The 21608-nt window shown below is 39.5% G+C and overlaps 1 protein-coding gene across 2 annotated transcripts in view; it reads right to left on the bottom strand.

Annotated features, from left to right (window-relative positions):
- Positions 1–21608, bottom strand: part of Atp7a (ATPase copper transporting alpha) — a 116461-nt gene that overhangs the window by 60931 nt on the left and 33922 nt on the right. For both annotated transcript variants that reach the window (XM_052734677.1, XM_052734668.1), the window contains one exon: positions 560–697. In XM_052734677.1, coding sequence (XP_052590637.1) covers positions 560–679 — 120 coding nt within the window. In that variant the 5' untranslated portion in view covers positions 680–697. The remainder of the gene's footprint in view (positions 1–559; positions 698–21608) is intronic.

Below are 21608 nucleotides of genomic sequence, written 5' to 3'. Positions count from 1 at the left end.
AATAACCACCATGCTATAAAAGATAAACTCCTAGCTCATTCTCTGAGATCATATATTTTCTTCCAGCATGAAGTTAAAAGCAAATCTGGTCATGATCCTATATACCTATAATTCTAGCACTTGGGAGCTTGAAGCAGGAGAATCCTGACTTCAAGATCATTTTGGGTTACATGGCAAGACCCTATTCAAATAAAAAGATAGAAATTAGGAGTAATAAAAAGCACACATATACAACCACAATAGAGTCCATATTTGAAAACTGTTCTTTTTCTTCACTGGGGGATTTTTTTTTTTGAGACTAGGATTGATTGTGTTACTCAGACTGGTCTTTGACTCCTGAACTCAAGCGAACCTCCTACCTCAATTATATCTTTAAAAGAGAAGTAAGTAGATAAATTATTGTTATTATATAGATTATTTAGTATCAGCTTAGCAGTGCAGTGTGATAGTCTTTCTTTGTCAAATGTGTCAGTGTGATGGCTTCAATCCCAGTGATAGAAGTAATGCTTAACAGAATTACTGTTGATGACGTCTTACTAATTTACGAAGAGTAACTTACTTTAATGTGATGGACACCGTTTGCTTTCCCAATCTTCTGTTCAATGGTCCGGACACAGGAAATACATGTCATTCCCTCAACAGAGATAGTGACTGAATTCACATCCATACTTGGCTCCATTTTGATGTCTTTACATTCCTGTTAGAGAAAATAAAAGCATTAATTTAGCTTTTTCTACACGGCTCCAGTTGAAAATGTGCTAATAAGGACAGGCGCAAAGCTACACAGAGAAACCCTGTCTCGAAAAACCAAAAAAAAAAAAAGAAAAAAAAAAGAAAATGTGCTAATAATAAAATATGATCAGCATTCTTTTATACTTGCTGAGGAGAAAGGTTTTTTTTTCTTTTGGTTTTTTCGAGACAGGGTTTCTCTGTGTAGTTTTGGTGTCTGTCCTGGGTCTTCCTCTGTAGACCAGGCTGGCCTCGAACTCAGAGATCCGCCTGGCTCTGCTTCCCAAGTGCTGGGGTTATAGGCGTGTGCCACCACCACCCAGTGAGGAGAAAGTTTTAACCAACCCTATGATGAAGTAAAGGAAAGTAGATTCCACAGCTAAGCTAATTAAAAAAAAAAACACACAACACTCTAAGTAATAAATTTTGGGGACCAACAAGATGGCTTAGTCAATGACCTGAGTTCAAGCCCCCAGACCTGCATGGTAGAAGAAGAAAAACAACTCCCTAAAGTTGTTCTCTGACATCCACATAGGCACACACATATAAATAAGCAAAATACAGGAAATTTAAAAAACGTAACTTGCCTTTATAAACTGCTTTCCTGATTATGAAACATATTTAACATATAATCTCATGTAATACTGGATACAGACAAAAGAAGCAAAATTGCCCAAAGTCCTTAAGCTATTCATACATTTCTGCATGATTTTCCCTGCCTGCCCATCTCAAACTGACCTCTCTGGTCTCCAACCACTCAGGACACCTGACTCTGTGCCTGTCACACTGCCTACTAAGTGACTGCCACTCATGGCCTTTGGTTTAGCTATTCTCTTGGTTTGGGACTCCTCACTTTCAGAAATCTGCTTAGCTAATTCTCTGATCCCTTTAGAGTCTTTAACCTTTGTCATGGGGCCCACACTGATAGCACGTTTAAAACAGCAACCTATAGCCCTTCAACACAAACATATCTATATCTTGATTCCCCTTACATCCATTTTTTTCTATAGAATGCCCCATTTTCTAATATGCAACTCCATGATTTGCTTATTTATTCTGTTCATTGCTTACTAAAGTTTTGTCTTCCTATAGTGCAGCAGTTCACAACCTGAGTCACAACCCTTTTGGGGGTCGAACGATCCTTGCACAGGGGTCACCTAAGACCATGGGAAAACACAGATATTTACATTAGGATTCATAACATTAGCAAAATTACAGTTATCAAGTAGCATCGAAAATAATGTTATGGTTGGTGGTCACCACAACATGAGGAAATATATTAAAGGGTCATTAGGAAGGTTGAGAACTATTGCTATAGTGGGTTTACAAACACACTCACAGAATCTTTCTAACTCCTTTCAGGAAATGGAATTTAATTCTTTTTACCCTGAGTATGCCCTAGACTTGGTAATGCTTCCAATGAATAGATTATGATGGATATGACAACAGGTTAATTTCCAAGACTAGCTCATAAAGGTCATTGTGGACTATGGGTGTGTAGCTAGAGCTTTCCTGCCTGGCCCACAGTCAGGACAAATCTCTCTCACCTGCCAGTCCCACAGCCACTCAGACCGGATCAAGTAAACACAGAGACTTATATTTGTTACAAACTGTATGGCCATGGCAGGCTTCTTGCTAACTAGTGCTGTGGGATGTTCTGTATGGCAAATGTGTTGCTAATTAGTCAATAAATAAAACACTGATTGGCCATTGGCTAGGCAGGAAGAGTAGGCGGGACAAGGAGGAGAATAAAGCTGGGAAGTGGAAGGCTGAGTCAGAGAGACACTGCCAGCCGCCACGATGAGAAACAGCATGTGAAGATGCCGGTAAGCCACGAGCCACGTGGCAAGGTATAGATTTATAGAAATGGATTAATTTAAGCTGTAAGAACAGTTAGGAAGAAGCCTGCCACAGCCATACAGTTTGTAACCAATATAAGTCTCTGTGTTTACTTGGTCGGGTCTGAGTGGCTGTGGGACTGGCGGGTGATAGAGATTTGTTCTGACTGTGGGCCAGGCAGGAAAACTTCAGCTACAAACTGTTCTTACAGCTTAAATTAATCCATTTCCATTAATCTATACCTTGCCACATGGCTCGTGGCTTATCGGCATCTTCACATGCTGTTTCTCATCATGGCGGCTGGCAGTGTCTCTCACTCAGCCTTCCCCTTCCCAGCTTTATTCTCCTCTTTGTCCTGCCTATACTTCCTGCCTGGCCACTGGCCAATTTATTGACCAATCAGCAACACACTTGACATACAGACCATCCCACAACACTTCCCCTTTTCTTTTTTTCTTTTTTTTTTTCCCCAAAAAGGAAGGTTTTAACCTTAACAAAGTAAAATTACATATAATTTGGGAATTTGGGCGTAGCTTCTCTTACTACTTCCTGCTGGAGGGGGGCGCTGTATCTTATGGGGATACAAAGAAAATTTTAGGATTATGGAATAGTCCATTAGGGTGTATCGTCTGAGCCAGTTGCCTTCAAACCATTCTGGATGTTGGATCATCTGGGCCATGGTGTCATCAGAGACCTTTCATGGAGTTTTGGCTGGTCAAACCTGATATATCTTAATCTGGAACAAATCCATAGCCTGTGGCTTTCTGTGGGAACAAAAACAGAGTCTCCTTTCCAAAGCAACATATCCTTACATCCAAATTTTGAAGTCAAGGTATCTTTAAAATATACATATTGGTTTAACTCAACATCTTTTACGATCAAATGTTTTCTGCAGTTAAAAATCCCAAAGACAACACAATCCAGATTCTCTGTGTAATATTCATCTTTATGAGGCTTATTTTTTATATTAATTTAACTGTCTCTTTAAAGACTTTATTTTTTAAAACTATGTATTTGTTTCTATAACTTTATATATCACCTTTTTTGTCTCTTTCAAGCCTACGTATATTTTACACACATTGTAAACTATTACATCTGAATCTGTCTTATTGTGAATCTATTGCTTTAAACTGCAGCATTTGTAAGACTGAAACGGCACTATGGCTGCTGTCTCTGCCCACCTCAGCTTCCCAACATGGCGGTGGTATGTTTACTGCCAGCTCTGGGAGCTATCGTGGGTCTAAGCTTTTATCCAAGCAGCGTGTAGCCCAGAAACTTCTTTTGTTTTGTACTAGCAAAGGCTAAATCCACCACGCAGCTTAATGTGCCACTTGCAGAGGCCTCATTCCCGCCATACTGCAGGTAGAGTGCGCACGTCAGGAACCCACAAGTAGCTCAAACTGGCAGCTGCCGCTCATTTGAGAGAAACAATTAGGAAGCTGTTTTTAGCTCTGTTTTAGAATCTTCTCAGGTTTTAGGTGGAAACTCTTGCTCCACATTGGGCGCCATTTGTAGCTAGAGTTTTCCTGCCTGGCCCACAGTCAGGACAAATCTCTCTCACCTGCCAGTCCCACAGCCAGATATTGGTGAAATTATTAAGGCCACTCCACATAGTTAAAAGAAGATTTATTTAATGGCGTAACTTACAAGTTAAGGGATAGGTAGGTCGCGGGGTCTGGGGAAGGTGTATTGCAGTCCAGCAGTGTTCTCTGGAGCTCTGTTGGGCCCACCTTCACCATCCAAGGTCCCGGAACCGAGTCAGAGCGCAGCCCATCCAGATCTCAGGTCTCCAGGCACCTCCCTTGGCCCCGCCTTGTAGGTGTGACAGTTGCCGAAGTCTCAATGAGGGTTGGAACTTCCAGATCAAAGCTGGAATGGCTACCCACTACATGGGTGTGGTGGTGTCTGCCTGTAATCTCAGGACTTGAAAGGCTACAGCAGGAGGATATCAAGATGGAGACCAGCTGAGCTACATAAAATTCAAGGCCTGGCTGCTCTTCTTGAGGGCCTGGGTTTAATTCCCAGAATCCACATAGTGCTCACAACCTTTTGTAATTCAAGTTTAGGGGCTCCAACAGCCACTTCTGCCCTTCTTGAGCACCAGGCACACATATGGTTACATGAACACAAAACACCCATACATATAAAATATTTTTTAAAATAGTTCAAGTTCAACTTACACAGTAACACTCACTGTCAAATAAGAGGGAGGGGGGCTGGAGAGATGGCTTAGCGGTTAAGAGCACTTGCTGCTCTTCCAGAGGTCCTGAGTTTAATTCCCAGCACCCACATGGTAGCTCACAACCATCTATATTGGGATATAATGCCCTCTTCTGATATAGAGCTGTACCTGCAGTTAGAGCACTCATATACATAAAATAAATAAATAAATCTTTTAAAAAATAAGAGGGAGGGGAATGTGTGTTTGTTTAGGTGTACACATACACATGGATACAAGAGAGTTCAGAGGACAACTTGTGGAAATTAGTTCTGTCCTCCCACCATGTGGGTTCCAGGGGATCAAACTCAGGACATAAGGCTTGGTGGCAAGCCTCTTTATTTGGCCATCTCACTGGCCCTATAGTTCATTTTGGAACTGGGATGTAATTCACATACTAAGAAACTCAGTCTTTCAAGTGTTTCAGTTCAGTGAGTTTTTGGTACATTAAAAAGATGTACAACCGTAACAATCACAATGGTTGCAGAACATTTTCCTTTACCTCAAAAAGAAACCTCCAGCCTGGCAAGATGGCTGAGCAGGTAAAGGCACCTATCACCAAGCCTGACAACTTGAATTCAACCCGAGACTCACACAGTGGAAGGAGAAAATCAACTCCTTCAAGGTAATTTCTGATCTCCACTCACATACTCTGGCATATGCATATACACATGCAAAATAATAAATAAAAATGAAATGAAAAAATCCCCACTGTCATAATCAGTTGCACCAATTCCCTTCTACTCAGTCCCTGGAAAATATTGATTGACTTCCTATCTCTACAGATATGCCTATACTTGTCATTTAATGTAAATGGATTTATTCAATCGTGGCTTTTTATGTCTAGATTCTTAAGTACATCAACAGAGTTGCACACTGACATTTCATTCTTTAATGTTCTTAATGGTTTAAACTAACACATAAAATCTCTTTAATTTTATGAAGTCTAATTTATCCATTGTTTTTGTTGTTTCTTTTATTTGTGCTGAGGATCAAATCCAGGACTTGCACATGCTAAGCCAAGTACTCTACCATGTCTCACATACCCCAAGTGACATCTTATACATGCAGATATACAATTCTCTCAGAACCATTTTAAAGCTTTATTGAGACATAGTTCACATTTATTTATTTGGTTGGTTGGTTGGTTGGTTTTTCCAGACAGGGTTTCTCTTTCTAACAGCCCTTGCTATCCTGGAACTCACTTCATATACCAGGCTGGCCTCGACATCACAGAGATTCGCCTGCCTCTGCCTCCCAAGTGCTGGGTTCAAAGGTGTGTGCCACCACCGCCCGGCCTATCTCACATATTTAAAGTATAAAATTCAATGGTTCTTAATATATGCATCCACATATGTAGCCATCACCACAGTTAATGTTAGAACATTTTTATCACCTCATAATGAAACCCTGTCCCCTTACTATCCCTCACTAACTCCTAAACTCATCACCCTCAGGGCTAGGCAACCACTAATCTACTTCCAGTATATAAAGAATTCTTCTTCTAGTTATTTCATATTACTGGAATCATATAATATGTTATGCTTGTGACTTGGCCTTTCATTTTGCTTGTTTTCAACTTTAATCCACGTTGTAGCACATACTAATACACCATTCCTCTTACAGTTGAATAAATGTACATTTTGATTATCCACTTATTAGCTGATGGACATTTGAGTTATTTCCACCTTTAGTTCTTAGAAATACTGCTGTTATAACTGTTGGTATAAATGTTGTGCTTTTGTTTCCTTTAGGTAATACCGAAGGGTGGACTTGCTGTGTCCTGTAACTCTGCTTAGCTGTCTGGGGAACTGCCAGGGTATATGCCAAAGCAGCTGTGCCACTGGGAATTCCCACCAATAGTATATGAGAACTTCACTTTCTTTACCTCCTCAGAGACACTCTGCTGCTATCTGCTTCTTATTGTGAGTGTGGAGCAGGCTTAGCTTTGGTTTTTTGAGACAAGGTCTTTCTCTCCCTTTCTGGATGGCTTTGAACTTCATCATCCTAAGAGCTGGGATTACAGATGGGGACTGCCAGGCTCTGGCTTTGCCTTTTCCCCTATCTAGTAAATAGGAAAAGCTGTCTCATGGTGGCTTTGATCCAGACTTCCTAATTACCCATAACATTAAGCATCTTTCCATGGGCTCAAAGCATGAGTCACATCAATCTTTCTTCAAGTCACTTCTTGTCAAGGATTTTGTCACAAGCCCATTTAATAAAACCAAATTCTTTGGGATTCACACATTAGGGAGATCAGAAAAGAATGTCTGAACAGAAATGAAAATTACATTAATGCAGCTGGATTTCCTACTATATTTTTGCAGCTGGATTTCCTACTATATTTTAAGTATGGAAAATAAACTATGAAAACATCCATTTTTCATTTGCTTTCATTTTCAAAATTCTATTTCAATTAGGCCTTACACTCAAAACAGAGGATTTCATCTTCCTCTTACTGCTAACAAATGTATATGGACATACACACATATCTAACTAACTTTGTCATATACATAATATCCATCTTTAAAATTTCAAATGTCTTTAAAGTAAGTAAAAAATCAGGACTATGTACTGTAATCTTGCACTGCATTCAGTAAAATGACTTAGGAAACAGTGCATAAGCAATTTCATATGGTATGAAAAAATGTAGGCTTTGGAAAATCACAATATCAAAGAGACAGATCTGGTATACAGCTATTAAAAAGGAGTGACTCTGAGACAAAAGCATTCAACAACACTGAGGGAAATAATTTCTAGTTATTAAAATAGTTTAGCCACTCCCTAAACACAGACAGCAATGCCATTTCTACAAGAAGAGCAGCATTACAACTAAACCATCATCTCCGATACAAAAGCCAACATGTGCACAGGCCAGACCACTTCTTTTTTTTTTTTTTTTTTTTTTTTTTTTTTTTTTTTTTTTTTTTGGTTTTTCGAGACAGGGTTTCTCTGTGTAGCTTTGCGCCTTTTCCTGGAACTCACTTGGTAGCCCAGGCTGGCCTCGAACTCACAGAGATCCGCCTGGCTCTGCCTCCCAAGTGCTGGGATTAAAGGCGTGCGCCACCACCGCAGACCACTTCTTAAAGTTCATCACAGAAGCACAAACATTAGTTTTAAATTCCTGTAAGATAAGGCCTCATGGTTTGGAGGTTTCTGGATTTTTAATAAATAATCATATAGTAAAAATTCAATTCTCTTTTGGATACAGTTATATCCAGATAGGGTTTTTTTTAAAGTCCTTGTGACAATCAAGGAAATAAACTAAAATCATAAGTGAATATCATTTATCTGACAAAAATTTCAAAATCTGACCATACAAGGTACTGATATAGAATGACAGTATCTTTCTTATTCATCTGACTAATATAAATTACTACAATTGCAGAAATTATGTGGCAATATCTGGTAGAGTTAAAAATATGAATATAATAAACATCAACCTCTTCCATCCTCCACTATTACCCTAGGGAGAGTCTTACAGCTGTGCTTGAGAAAGCTCACACCTGTAATCTCAACACTTGGGAGGCAGACACAGAAGGACTGCCCTAAGTTTTTTGACCAATCTGGTCTACACAGTGAGTTTCAGAACAACTAGGTCTATTTAATGAGAGCCTGTCAAAAAGAATAAAAGGGGGGGCTTGAGAAAGAGAATGAGAATGAATATGAACTAAAGTCTCACTGAAGCAGTCTTCCTAATCATTAACATTTGGGAAATAACCTAAATGCCCATCAGTGGATAAATGAAATATAGGTTTGTTATAATGTCATGCCGGAGTATGATACAGCAGTTAAAATGAGTGAACTAGAGAAGTGACTCTCAGTGCAAGTGACTTCACCCCCAATGCGACATTTTGCAATGTGTAGAGACACCAAGGTCAAGGGGGAGGATTACTGATCTCTAGTTAATATAGGCCAGGGACAACACCGAACAACCTGTGATGGCACCAAATATCAGCAGCACAGAGGCTGAAAACTCTGAACTAGAGCCATGAACAACAAGATAAGCCCCCAGAAACCCCAGAATTGAGGGAGAAATGTTTTAGAAGGACACACAAATTTAAAAGTATATTCTGTTCTGTTTATATGCACACACATATAAGAAGAAACAGAGGTTGGAAAGGGAGCAGGAGTATAACTGTAGAGGAGAGCAAAAGAGCAATTCAACCCCTTAGGTGCTCACTTCTTAGGCTGGACAGTAGACACATAAGTATGTTATAGGATCTCCTCTTTCTATAGGCCTCTCATTACAGTTTTTTGTGTTTTTAGACAAGGTCTTGCTATGTATACCAGACTGACCTCAAATTCACTATGTAGCTCAGGCTGGCTTCGAACTCACAGGTGGTCTCTCTCAAGTACTAGGAGTATAAGCATGCAATAGTATGCCTGACTCCTTACTATATTTTTTCTTGAGACAGGGTCTTACTATTTAGCCTAGGCTGGCCTCAAACTCATGATCCTCCTGCCTCAGATTATCAATATAATGATTTTTTTAAGATAGGGTCTCATATAGTCTCAGCTGCCTGGAACTCAGAGATCCTCCTGCTTCTGCTTCCTGAGTACTGGGATTAAAGGGTTGAGCCACTATGCCTGGCCCTATAATAATTTTTATAGACAAATAAAAGACCATTTTAAGAAAAAAACAGTGAAGGAAATGTAAGGAATGTATAGAAATTAGAAGTTACCAACACTGAAATAATTTAGTGAGATTAACAATCAGTGAGATAATTAATTCACAATTAACTCAAGCATATAAACAGTCCAAATCACCCATTTCTATAACACCAGAGCTACACAAACACACCTACTTTGCTAAATTAAAAAATTGTTTAGTTAAAACAGATGGATAAATTTCTAGCTATGCAAACAACACTGAACTAATTGCCTCCGGGGTAACTACACAATATTTCCAAATCGACTTAAATTTTCCTACCCATTTGCTTTCACTGGAAATCACTACCACTGCAATGTAAACAGACAGAAAAGGCACTGCCCTCTGTTATTATATATAACACATCCCTTTCTTTTAAATTGTGTAAGCTTCCAAAATGAAAATTAATCCTTCTACTTAATCTGATTCCAAAATAATGAGTGCTAACTTTCTTTCGTCAGACAATTGTTATTACAGAAGGACTAGGATTCCAGATGAAACAGGTGGAGTATGTAAGGAGTGTGTTTTAAAACATAATTGCTCTTTTCATGTGGCTATTCCTAACAGAGTAGGAGTCAATACTAAAAGAAATATTAGTAAGGTCTGAACAGCATAGAACATTTGCTTTACTGGTCATTTTTATGACTCCTACACTAGTCAGAGCATCTACAAATAATCAGTCATACGACAGCTATCCATGTATGTACCTCAGATTCCTACAGTATTGCATAGCTGAAAACCTTCACATACATCTCTCAACAATCCTGCTACATAATAAGCAAAGCGATAAACTCCTTTAAAATAAAGGAGCTATAGCTCAGATGCAGCCACACTCACACAGCCAAGTCAGGAAGGAATCCAGGGTTAATCACAGCATCAAAATGATTAACTTAATAGGGCAACGTTTGCAAAAGCCATAAAGCAAAACCAGACAAAGATGAAGCAATGTGGAAGAATGCTTGAAAAATATTAGTGCTCTGCAAAGAAAACAGATGAAGAGAGGTTCCCTAGAAATTGATAAATATTCCTCAGGTCTCTATGAACCTTTCTATCACAAGCTAAACAACTGCCATCCATGCCAGTAAGAGAGGGAGAGCGGCTGTTTCCAGTGAGCGTGAAACTTTCTTGCTTTAGACAGGGCAGCTATCAAGACCTCAAGAAAGTAGGAGAAAATCAGATTAACCTATGTAACATCATGAAAGAATCAGCCACTTCCCATGACTTAAATATGAACATAATGCAGCAGTCTTAGATTCAAGAAGACAGGCGGTTGGAATGTCTGACCCCTATCAAAACAATCACCTGGTTCAAGATTGTCAGATACAGCTTGTAGGCAAATTAAAGACTTCCTACAAGAATAGATTTTTTTCATTGTTTTTCAGTTCTAAGAACCTCACCATTAATTAACACAGCTCATCCCCAATACAGCTTTCTTTATGAAGGAACATTTAAAATTTTAGTTCTAAGACAAGGCAGTATCCCAAATCATTAAATACATATGAAAATTAACACTTTCAAAACTTAACTATTCATATAAAGTAGAAAAATGATGTTTCATATTTGTTGGTTGCTTGGGAAGAAGTAAAGTACAAAAGCATAATAGAGCCAAGTGTGGTGGCATAAACCTTTAATCCCAGCACTTGGGAGGCAGAGGCAGGCAGGATCTCTGAGTTCAAGGCTAGCCTGGTCTACAGGGCAAGTTCTAGGACAACCAGGGCTGTTACACAGAGAAACTGTCTCAAAGAAACAAAAGGGGGGAAAAAGCTTTTTTGTTCCTAAGGCTCAGGGATGATTGCAGAAGATGGGAATGGAAAGGTTGTAAGGGCCAGAGGAACAGGAAATTTGCTGTGAAATTGTGTGTCCTAGATATGTCAAGGAAGCTACACCTTTTGAAGTCTCACCAACATGGCTGCCTAAACAAGACCAGAACAAGAATGACACATGCCAAAGTGGACAGGGGAAGGCCCATGATGCCTCAACATTACACTAAGAACTACAGGTAACTAAAGAATGCTGAGAACAGGAGAAATCGTCTTCCCCAGGGAAGAGCACAGCAACTGGTTATCCAATGCCAAATGGTCAGCCCTGAAAACATACATATGAGTAACATTATACAGACTGAGCAGGTTGTATTTACTGTTGTATAACTAGTAACACAAAAAAAATTAAAGAAATCTGATGCTCTTTTCTGGCCTCCACAGGCACCAGACCTGCAAGTGGTGGACATATAGACAGACAGACAGACAGAACACATTTAATCCCAGCACTCGGGAGGCACAGGAAGGTAGATCTCTGTGAGTTTGAGGATAGCCAGGGCTACATATTGAGACCCTGTCTCAAAACCAATCGAATAGTCTTGTACTAAGAAAAACAACAATTTAAAAATAGGTAAATGGGGCTGGAGAGATGACGGTTCAGTAGGTAAAGTGCTTGTTGCACAAGCTTGAAGACCTGAGTTCAATCCACAGTATCCAAGTTAAAATGCCAAGGGGGCCATCATTGTAACCCACTCGTTTAATCCCAGTGATTCCAGAGGAAGAGGCAGGCAGATCTCTGTAAATTCAAGGCCAGCCTGGTCTACATATAGAGTTTCAGGCCAGCTAGGGACTCACAGTGAGATCCCATCTCAAAAACTAAAAAGAGAGGGGAGGAAGGCAAGCACAGTGATGTTCACTTGTAATCCCATCACTAAGGAGGCAGAAATCCCTGAGGCTCACTGGCCAAATAGCTTAGCCTCGTCAGCAAGGCGCAGGTCCCAGCGAGACACTGTCTCAAACAACAAGGTGGAAAGAGCCTAAGGAACAGCACTCCAAGTTGAAGTCTGACCTCCACATCTCACACGTGACAGGGTGGCATACATAAAAAATTGGGCCAATGTCCTCAATAAAGAAGATATACACAGGGCAAATAAATACATGAAAAGATGTTCTTCCTACCATTCTGGAGGCTGAGGCAAGAGGATGCTGAGCTTGAGGGAAACTCCACCTCATTAACCAGACCCTGTCTGGGAGAGGGGAGGTTAGATGCTTCTTTAATTTACAGGACAAGGAAAAGGCGAGGATTAGTAGGAGGCCAGAAATCTTGATTTTTTTCCCAGCATACGGACTAAAAGCTGAAGAGGATGATGCAAATGCCTATGAAGCAAGCCCCTCTGGAATTCCCTTAAATACATGGAAAATTTTCAACAATTCCATAAAATATTCATAGGCACTATATGGGCATGCTCTCCTGTAAGTGCACATGTGGAGGCCTGAAATCTACTTTAGTTATCATCTATCACTCTCCACCTTAATTTTTGAAGACAAACTCTCTCAGTGAACCTGATGACCACTGTCTTGGCTAGGATATTTGGCCAGCAAGCTTCTGGGATCCTCTGGTCTGCATCCCAGACCTGAGGTTACGGGCACATGCCACCATGGCTGGCATTTGTGTGGGTTCTTGGGATCCAAATTCTTTATGCTTCCACAGCAAACATTTTATTCACTGGGCCACTGTTCAGGCGCTAGAACTGCATAGAAACATTTGAATAGAAAAACTGGACATCAAGGGTCAGAAGGAAGAAAAATAAATTGTACAAAAGATAAACTACAGAATGAAAACCAATCTAATAGCGTGCAATCCTCATATGAAAGCTAATGCAAGGCGCTAACTCAGTATTTTAGAGACAATGACAGATTTGCATGCTCTGTTTAACCAAAAATAAGCCAGGCCTTGAAAGGGGGACAGGACAGGCTGCAGAGTGGGATACTGACAAGGCTGAAGAACTCAGCAACCAGTCAAGATGGAAGCTAAAATTCAAAAAGAAAGAGAAGGGAGGAGGGAGGAGGAGGAAGAAGATAAGACGACGACGACGATGACAAGAAAGAAATGGAAAGTGGATGGGGACTTGACACAAAGAAGAAATGGAAAGCCAAAGGCTACATGGAAGAAAGTAGCCTTAGAAAGTTCTTAAGACATCTGTACACTGGTGTGCTTAGCTTACCAAAAAGATTTCCCCACTTACACACATACAGTACAAAATCAATATAAAATCAATTTTGCTTTTTATCCCTTTGGTGTATCATAGTCTGTGAGGGCCCTCTTGCCTGCTCTTGACATGATTGCATTTTTTCTAGAATTAGGGTGTGTGTGAATATGTGGGTGTGTGAGAGAAAGAGAGGTACCTACATGTGGAGAACAGAGGTTGACATTAGGTGTCTTCCTCAATCTCTCTACACCTTATTTTTTTGTGACAGGGTTTCTCACTAGACCAGAAAGCTCAATGATTCAGCAAGGTAGGCTTTTTGGCCAATGAGCTCCAGAGATATGCCTGTTTCTGCCCCATAGCACTGGGATTACAAACACATGCTGCCTGGCCTTTATATGTACAGAAAGCACTCCACCTAGCTGGGCGGTAGTGGTACACACCTTTAGTCCAGCACTCTGGAGGCAGATCTCTGAGTTTGAGGCCAGCCTGGTCTACAGAGTGAGTTCCAGGACAACCAGGGCTACATAGAGAAACACTGTCTTCAAAACAAAACAAAATAAAACAGAAAGCGCTCCACATGAAGTACTGGACTTGATTCCTAGTACTGCATAAACCAACTGGGCATGGTAGAGCATGCCCTTAACTCCAGCACTAGGGAAGTGGAGGCAGAAGGATTAGAAGCCCAAGGTCATCCTTGAGTACATAATGAATCTGAGGCCAGCCTGGACTACATGGCCCTGCCTTAAAAAGAGATAGAAAATATAACTTCTGTTTATAATGAATTCATCATAAATACAAAAATTCCCTATTATTACTAACTTCATAACATTCCAGCAGTAGCAGTGGCAGTAGTCCCAAGAAAGCCAGTGCTAGTGAAAGGGTCCTTACCACTCTCTTCCAGGGTGTGACTTTGTTCTGTTCTGGCTTCATTGGGTTCTGAAGCAAGGTAAGCTGACCATCCTTTATGTTGATTCTGTAAGCAATCTAATCAGCCACCAATACATTCCTTTTCTGGTTAGGTGAGTGAGCACTGCTTTATGTTGCTGCAAACAAGAACCAAGCCTAATACATGTGCAGTAAATAGCAGGTGGCCATTACAAACAAGGATGTAGGTCTACTTTCATGCAGGGAAAAAGTTCAGGAAACTAAGTGAGAAAAAGCAAATTCCACTCTGCTCAAAGTTCTCTTAAGCAACCTCCAGCAGTTTAGTGAATGTTCTGGCTTTCATCACCGAAATTTTCAGGTTCCCATAGCGTGCTTAACTTCTAGGGGCTGTTACTGGAATGCACAGTCCTCATTCCATCAGAACTGTCAGCACACTAACAATCGGTTGTGTTTGACCTTCAAGCTCTTTGTGTCCACTGACCTTCTCATAATTGTGCAATTTAATTAAATATTATGTAAACTGTTAAAATAAGAACATAAAAGAGATTTTTCTCCCTCTGAAAACAAAGGTGAATGCTTTAGAATCAGTTGGTAAAGGTGAATGGCAAACTTACTGCCTAAACAGCTGTACAAAGATCAACTTAACAATCTGAAAGAATTCGGACATCATAAATTTGCCTCCTTTTAATAAAGCAGTTCTCAACCTGTGTGTTGTGACTTCTTTGGCAAACCTCTGTCTCCAAAAATATTTTATTATGATTCATAACGGTAACAAAATTATAGTTATGAAGTAGCAATGAAAATAATTTTATGGTTTGGAGGGTCACCACAACATGAGGAACTGTATTAAAGGGTCACAGCATTAGGAAGGTTGAGAACCACTGGTTTAATACAACCAAACTAGAAACTGGCGGTCTAGAATGAAACAATCAGTATGGTTTATGCAAGAAAGAAAATGATGGGGCTGCAGAGATGGCTCAGAGTGGTTAAGAAAACTGGCTGCTCTTCCAGAGGACCCAGGGTCAGTCCCAGCACCCACATAGTGGCTAATAAACTTCTATAACTTCAGAGTTAAGAGATCTGATGCCCTCTTCTGGCTTGCCTAGACACCAGGCACACACATGGTATACAGACATACATGCAGGCAAAACATGAAATGAAATAAATAAAATAAAATAAAAATAACTAAACCATTTTTAAAAGAAAAATGAAGATTTCTAAAGGATTCATACACAAAGAAAAGGCCAAAAAAAAAAAAAAGAAAAAGAAAAAGAAAAGCCTTGGCCCTGCATATAAACATTGTTAAATAAATGAATGAAAGTTTTAGGTTTTTAAAAAATGATTAGGCTTAGCCAGGCATTTTGGCACATGCCTGTAATTCCTACACTTGGAAGGTGCAGGCAGAAGGATCAAGAATCCAAGGTCAATCAGAGCTATACAGTATGTTCCAAGCCAGCCTAGGCTACATTACGTTTCAAAATAAGAAAATCTGTAAGTCTAGTTCCAGGAAATCTGATGCCCTCTTCTCAGTCTCCCCCAAGGGCTCCTGCACACATGGTGCACAAAATGTCATCCAGCTTCACACATAAATATATCAATATAAATAAATAACTTTTCATCTTATTCTTCTCATCACAGACTTTTGCTTCATTTGTGTTCTATAAGGTCCTGAACTGAAATAGCCTCCTAAAAATGCCAACAATCCATATGTTATACTACTGATTTCCAAGTTGTAGCCATTCAGAATACTCAAAAGGAAAATGATTTTCCTCACATACAGGTTTGGATGATATCTGTTCTTTCTCTAAAAATATCTGTAGGCTATAGTAAAAATTCTATTTCCTGAGAAATAAAACAATTCTAAAATACAAGTAGAATAAAACATCATTCTAATACTTATGTCTATAATTTAGTGACATTAAATACATTCACCTTGTTATGTACTGGCCACCACTATCTATCTCTAGAACCTTTTCATCATTTCAAACTAAAACTCCTTACCCACAAAGCTGTAAGTTTAATTCCTCCTCCAAATGCCCTTGGTAATCAATGCTCTAATTTATATCTCTATGAATCTGACCACTCTGGGCTACCTCATATAAATAAAATCAAGCATTATTTGTCCTTTTGTGGCTGGCTTCTTTCACCTGGTATGTGTTGACAGTTCATCCATATGGTGCATGTTAAAATTTAGCTTCTTTTTAGAGCTTAAACACACACACACACACACACACACACACACACACACACACACACACACACACTACGCTCATGTGCACACACTGCTCCACTCTATATACACACCACATTATCCGTTTATCTGAGAAAGCCAGTATCACTGAAGAAGACCTCACCAGATTATTTAAGTGTGACCTTGTTTGCTCTGTTTTGTCTTCTTTGGGTTATTGCTCATTTTCTAAATCTAGCTGACCATCCTTCCTGTTGACTCTATAAGCAATCTAATAGCCTACCAATAAATTCCCTTTGGGTTAGGTGAGTCAAAACAAATTGGGTTAGATGAGTCAAAACCTTTGTGTTCCTTCTACCTTTAAACTATTGTGAATAATGCTACAATGAATAGTTGTATATAAGCATCTGTTCGAGTCTCTGTTTTTAATTTGGTTGGTGTATGTCCAGAATGAGGATTGATGAATCATGTGGTAACTGTGTTTAGTTTTTAAAAGATCCCCCATACTGTTTTCCACCATGACTGGGCCATATTAAACGTTACCAAAAATGCACAGGGGTTCTGCTTTCTCCATATGCTCATCAACATTGTTACATCTGGATGTCAAGTAACATGCTTTGGTTATACATCTCAGAAATGTCAAAGACAAATGGATAATCAAAACTAAAATATGACCGGGCATGGTGGTGGATGTCTTTAATCCTAGCACTCTAGAACTCTGTGAGTTCAAAACCAGTTTGGCCTAGAATACATGGTGAGTTTCAGGCCAGTCAGGTCTACAGAGAGGAACCTTTTTAGCTGAAAAAGAACTAAAATATGAATAAAACACAAAGGAATATATTTTACTATCAGTCATTTCCTTTCTTATATAATATAAATACAAATGTAACTTCATTTATAATATAGTTTATAATTTTTCTTGATAATTTTTGGCTTACTTGAAATACGGTCTCTCTCTATGTAGTTTGGGCTCACCTGGAACTTGTCATGTAGTCCCAAACTGACCTTGAATTTGTAATCCTCCTGCCTCAGCCTCCTTAGGACTGAAATTACAGGTGTACGCCACCACAAATACCTTATTATAGTTTAAATGTGAAATATAGTAATAATAGCTTTGAATTTTAGTTCATAACTAGAAAATATTAGCCAAGTAATAATGAAGCAATATTGACCATGAGTACAACAAAGTAAATAGACCAGTTAAGATGCTACGGACAATATCTAGAATCTACAATTAACTTATCACCCTTAACAACCTGTTATATCTGTCACAAACAGCAATTCACAGGCAAAGCCAAACCCATTAGAATAACAGCAGATTTATCAACAGAAACCAAAATCCAGGAGCACATGGGATGATGTACTTCAAGCTCAGAAAGAAAATTACTACCAAACCAGATTAGCATACCCAGCAGAAGTATCCTAGTGAAGAAGAACTAAAAAGCTTTCTTGATTGGCTAGGTGTGGTAGCACATGCCTTTAATCCCAGCACTTGAGAGGCAGAAGCAGGGGGATCTCTGTGAGTTATAGGACAGCCTGGTCTACAGAGAGAGTTCCAGGACAGCCAGGGCTACGTAGTAAAACAAGTTCCAGGACTACACAGAGAAACTCTGTCTGGAGAAACAGCTTCCATGATAAAAAAAGAAAAATTAAAGGAATTCATTACCACTAACCCAGCACTTCAGAAGACACTTGAAAACACATCCAGGCAGCCATGGGAAAATGACAGAACAACAAAATGATAGAAGTTACTACATATCTTTCAATAATACCTCTGAGTTAACAGTCTGAAGTTTCCAGTCAAGACACAGACCAGTCAACTAGTCACAAATATTGACAAAAAAAATGTGTTGTCTCTAATAAATATCTCACTGGCAAAGATATATACACAGCTTTAGGGTAAAAAGACTGAAAAAGATACTCCAAGCAAATCAAGCTCAAATAGCTATACTAAATCTAACAAGGTATACCTCAAACCAAAATTAGTAGGAAAAAATAAATTTAAAATATCATATCATCAAGCAAACAATCTACCAAGAGGAGATAACAATTCTAAATATATACACATTAAATACTGGCACACACTACTAGAAAAAACAAACACTACTAAATAGAAACGCACAGATTGACTACAAGATTGTACAAGTGTGTGACTTCAATGCCCCACTTCCACCAATAGACAGGTAATAGACCAAAAAAAAAAAAAAACCTTAACAAATAAACGCACAAGTTAAATAACACTGTAGATCAAATAGACTTAATAGAATTTACAGAATTTATCCCAGTGGCTACAGAATATAGTCGCCACAGCAGCCGATGGAACTTTCTTTAAGACAGGACCATCTTTTAGAACACAAAGCAAATCTTAACAAGTACGAGAAAACTGAGGTGGTCAGGCTACACACACACAATCACACATACACCACTGCTCCCCATTCATAACCCTGCTTACTTCTGCTATTGCAAGTTTCTGGGCCAGAAATGATGCATCTCCAGACCCCTCTAGATGCTTCGGTTGGGTCAAGATTGTGAAAGACTCACTATGCCTTATCTTTGATAATGCCCATCCCATGCTGTCTGTGCCCATTAACTGGCAGAGATCTTGCCCATTTCCTCTCTGTAGACTTGGGGTCCAGGCACCACCCCCACAACAATTCCCTAGACATGTGGACTGGACAATGTGGATAGGCCACATTCCCAGAGGGCAGAATCATAGGAAACCTTCCATACTTCTGGCAGGCCAAGTAGTGTAAGGCTGGGTGGGGTATCGCCACATAATAAACTATCTTCCAGCTGATATGTCTGCTGGCATTTACTGTGGCTGTGCCAGTGTCAGAGGTAGACTGTCTATTAGAGTACAGGGTGAAATCCATATTACAAGAACATGAAAAGGCTTAGAAATGCCATGTTTATCTTCAGAGTACTTGCACAGAAGAATTCTCAATGGAGCCATTGTTGACTATCTCTGACCAGAAAACAATTTTGATTTGATCCTTTATACTCCCTTATTTGAGTAATTCAAAGCAATTGGAAGAAGCTAAAACACAACTGCATTATGATACTCAATCTTGATTATCAACTTGATAGGATTTGGAATCACTATGGAAACATACCTCTGGATATACTTGAGACTATTTCCAGAAAGGTTTAACTGAAGAGGAAGGCCCACTCTAAATGTAGGTGGCACCATTCCATGGGCTATGCTTCCAGGATTAATAAAAAGGAGAAAGAAAGCTGAGCATCAGCATTTATCTCTCTCTAATTCCTGACTGTGGCCACAAAGGACCATCTGCCTGATGCTGAAATGCTCTGTACCTTCAAACTGTCAATCAAAACAAATCCTTGCCGAGTGTAGTGGCATGTGCCTTTAATCCCAGCGCTTGGGAGGCAGAGGTAGGCAGATCTCTAAGTTCCAGGTCAGCCTGGTTGAGTTTCAGGACAGCCAGGGCTACACAGAGAAATTCTATCACAAACAAACAAGCAAGCAAGAAATACAAAAAAGGACAAATGATTTGAATGGACATTTCTCAAAAGAACATAGGCAAATGGATAAGATTATGAAAAAATGTTCAACACCACTAACCATCAGGAAATGCAAATCAAAATAGTCAGATAACATCTTATGCCAATCAGAAAGGCTATTACCAAAAAGGAGGAACTACTGCTAACAGGGTTGGGTGTGTGCCTCAGTGCTTCTCAGGCGTACTATAAAAATAAAATAAGATAAAGCAAAATAACAAATAGAAGACTGAAAAAAAGGGACACTTAAAGATTTCTAGTGAGACTATTAGTATAGCCATCCAAGGAAAGTCATATAGAGATGTTCCATAAAAAACTAAATATCAAAAAAAGAAAGAAACTAAATATCCAGACTAGAGTGATGGATCAATGATTAAGAGCATGTACCACTTTTGCAGAGGACCCAAGTTTGCTTCCCAGCACCCATGTTGGGATGTTTACAATCACCTCTACCTCCAGGTCCAGGGGATCTGACACCTTCTTCTAACCTATAATGGTATCTATACTCAACCCGTACACAGGCATACATAATTTAAATTTTTTTAAAAAACAAATTAAGTATTAGAAAGGCTTCATGATATCCACCTATAATCTGAATCCCAGGACTCAGAAGGCTGAGGCTGGAGGATTTTGAGGCCAGCTTGATCTACATGACACCATATCTCAAAACAAACAAAAAAAGAATGTGATTGGGGAAGGAAGGACAATTCAGAAGGAGAAAGAGAAAGGGTAAACAAATAACACCAAGGTTGCTTGATAAAGCCTCAAAAATCATATTATTTTATAGTTACCTAAGTTATACACGATCGATACATATATCTTAAAGGAAGTTATGCCACTTAGGCTGACAATGCCCTGTACAAGAACCATAGACTAACAAAAACCCAGTACCAGGCGTGAGAAACCTCTTTTTGAATGCTTGGTCAGGGTAGTCCAAGTGACTCCCCAAACAATATACACTACTGTTGTCCTTTGTTGCCTCTCAGAGGTTGAAGGTAGGCCCCTATTGCTGAAGATAAAACACTCAGGACACAGGACTCAGATTATTCGAGTTGGATCTGACCTGAAAGCCTCCTCCCATCACTAGAGGTCTATAGCTTCCATAGTGCCAGAAAAGACTATACAAGCTACCAAGGGTGAGAAGTAATTAACAGTCCTACCCAGCTGTGATACCTATGTACTGCAACAATGACCAGCATGGCAAGATATCTGTAAAGATACAGTAAGTGGCACCCACATGAGGCAGTAACCATCAGCTGTCCAATTGGAAGTAAGTCATGTCTGGTACTGGAAACATAGCGGACTTCCTGGGCTAGTGAGGCCACAGATTTTAGAACATAATCTACTACTACCACTGTGTTAGACTACCATAATTCCTTACTACATTCTTAGTCTTATCCTTATACTCACAGATTAAGTATAGCTATCTCCCCTCACCAAAGAAGCTTCTCTTTACAGCAAGTGAAGACCATAACAGAAAACCACAACTAGACACAAAGCAGAGATCAACTGACCATGGAGAGCCCAGCTCCAATAGATACATGTCCATCACAGCTCCTGCATCTACATGGCTTAGGGAACTTTGTGGAAGAGGAGGTGGAAAGATTCTAAA

Source organism: Peromyscus californicus, unplaced genomic scaffold (assembly GCF_007827085.1).
Source record: "Peromyscus californicus insignis strain IS unplaced genomic scaffold, ASM782708v3 Scaffold_10__1_contigs__length_136768540, whole genome shotgun sequence".
NCBI classification, from domain to species: Eukaryota; Metazoa; Chordata; class Mammalia; order Rodentia; family Cricetidae; genus Peromyscus; species Peromyscus californicus.
This window is presented reverse-complemented; position numbering and strand designations above follow the sequence as displayed.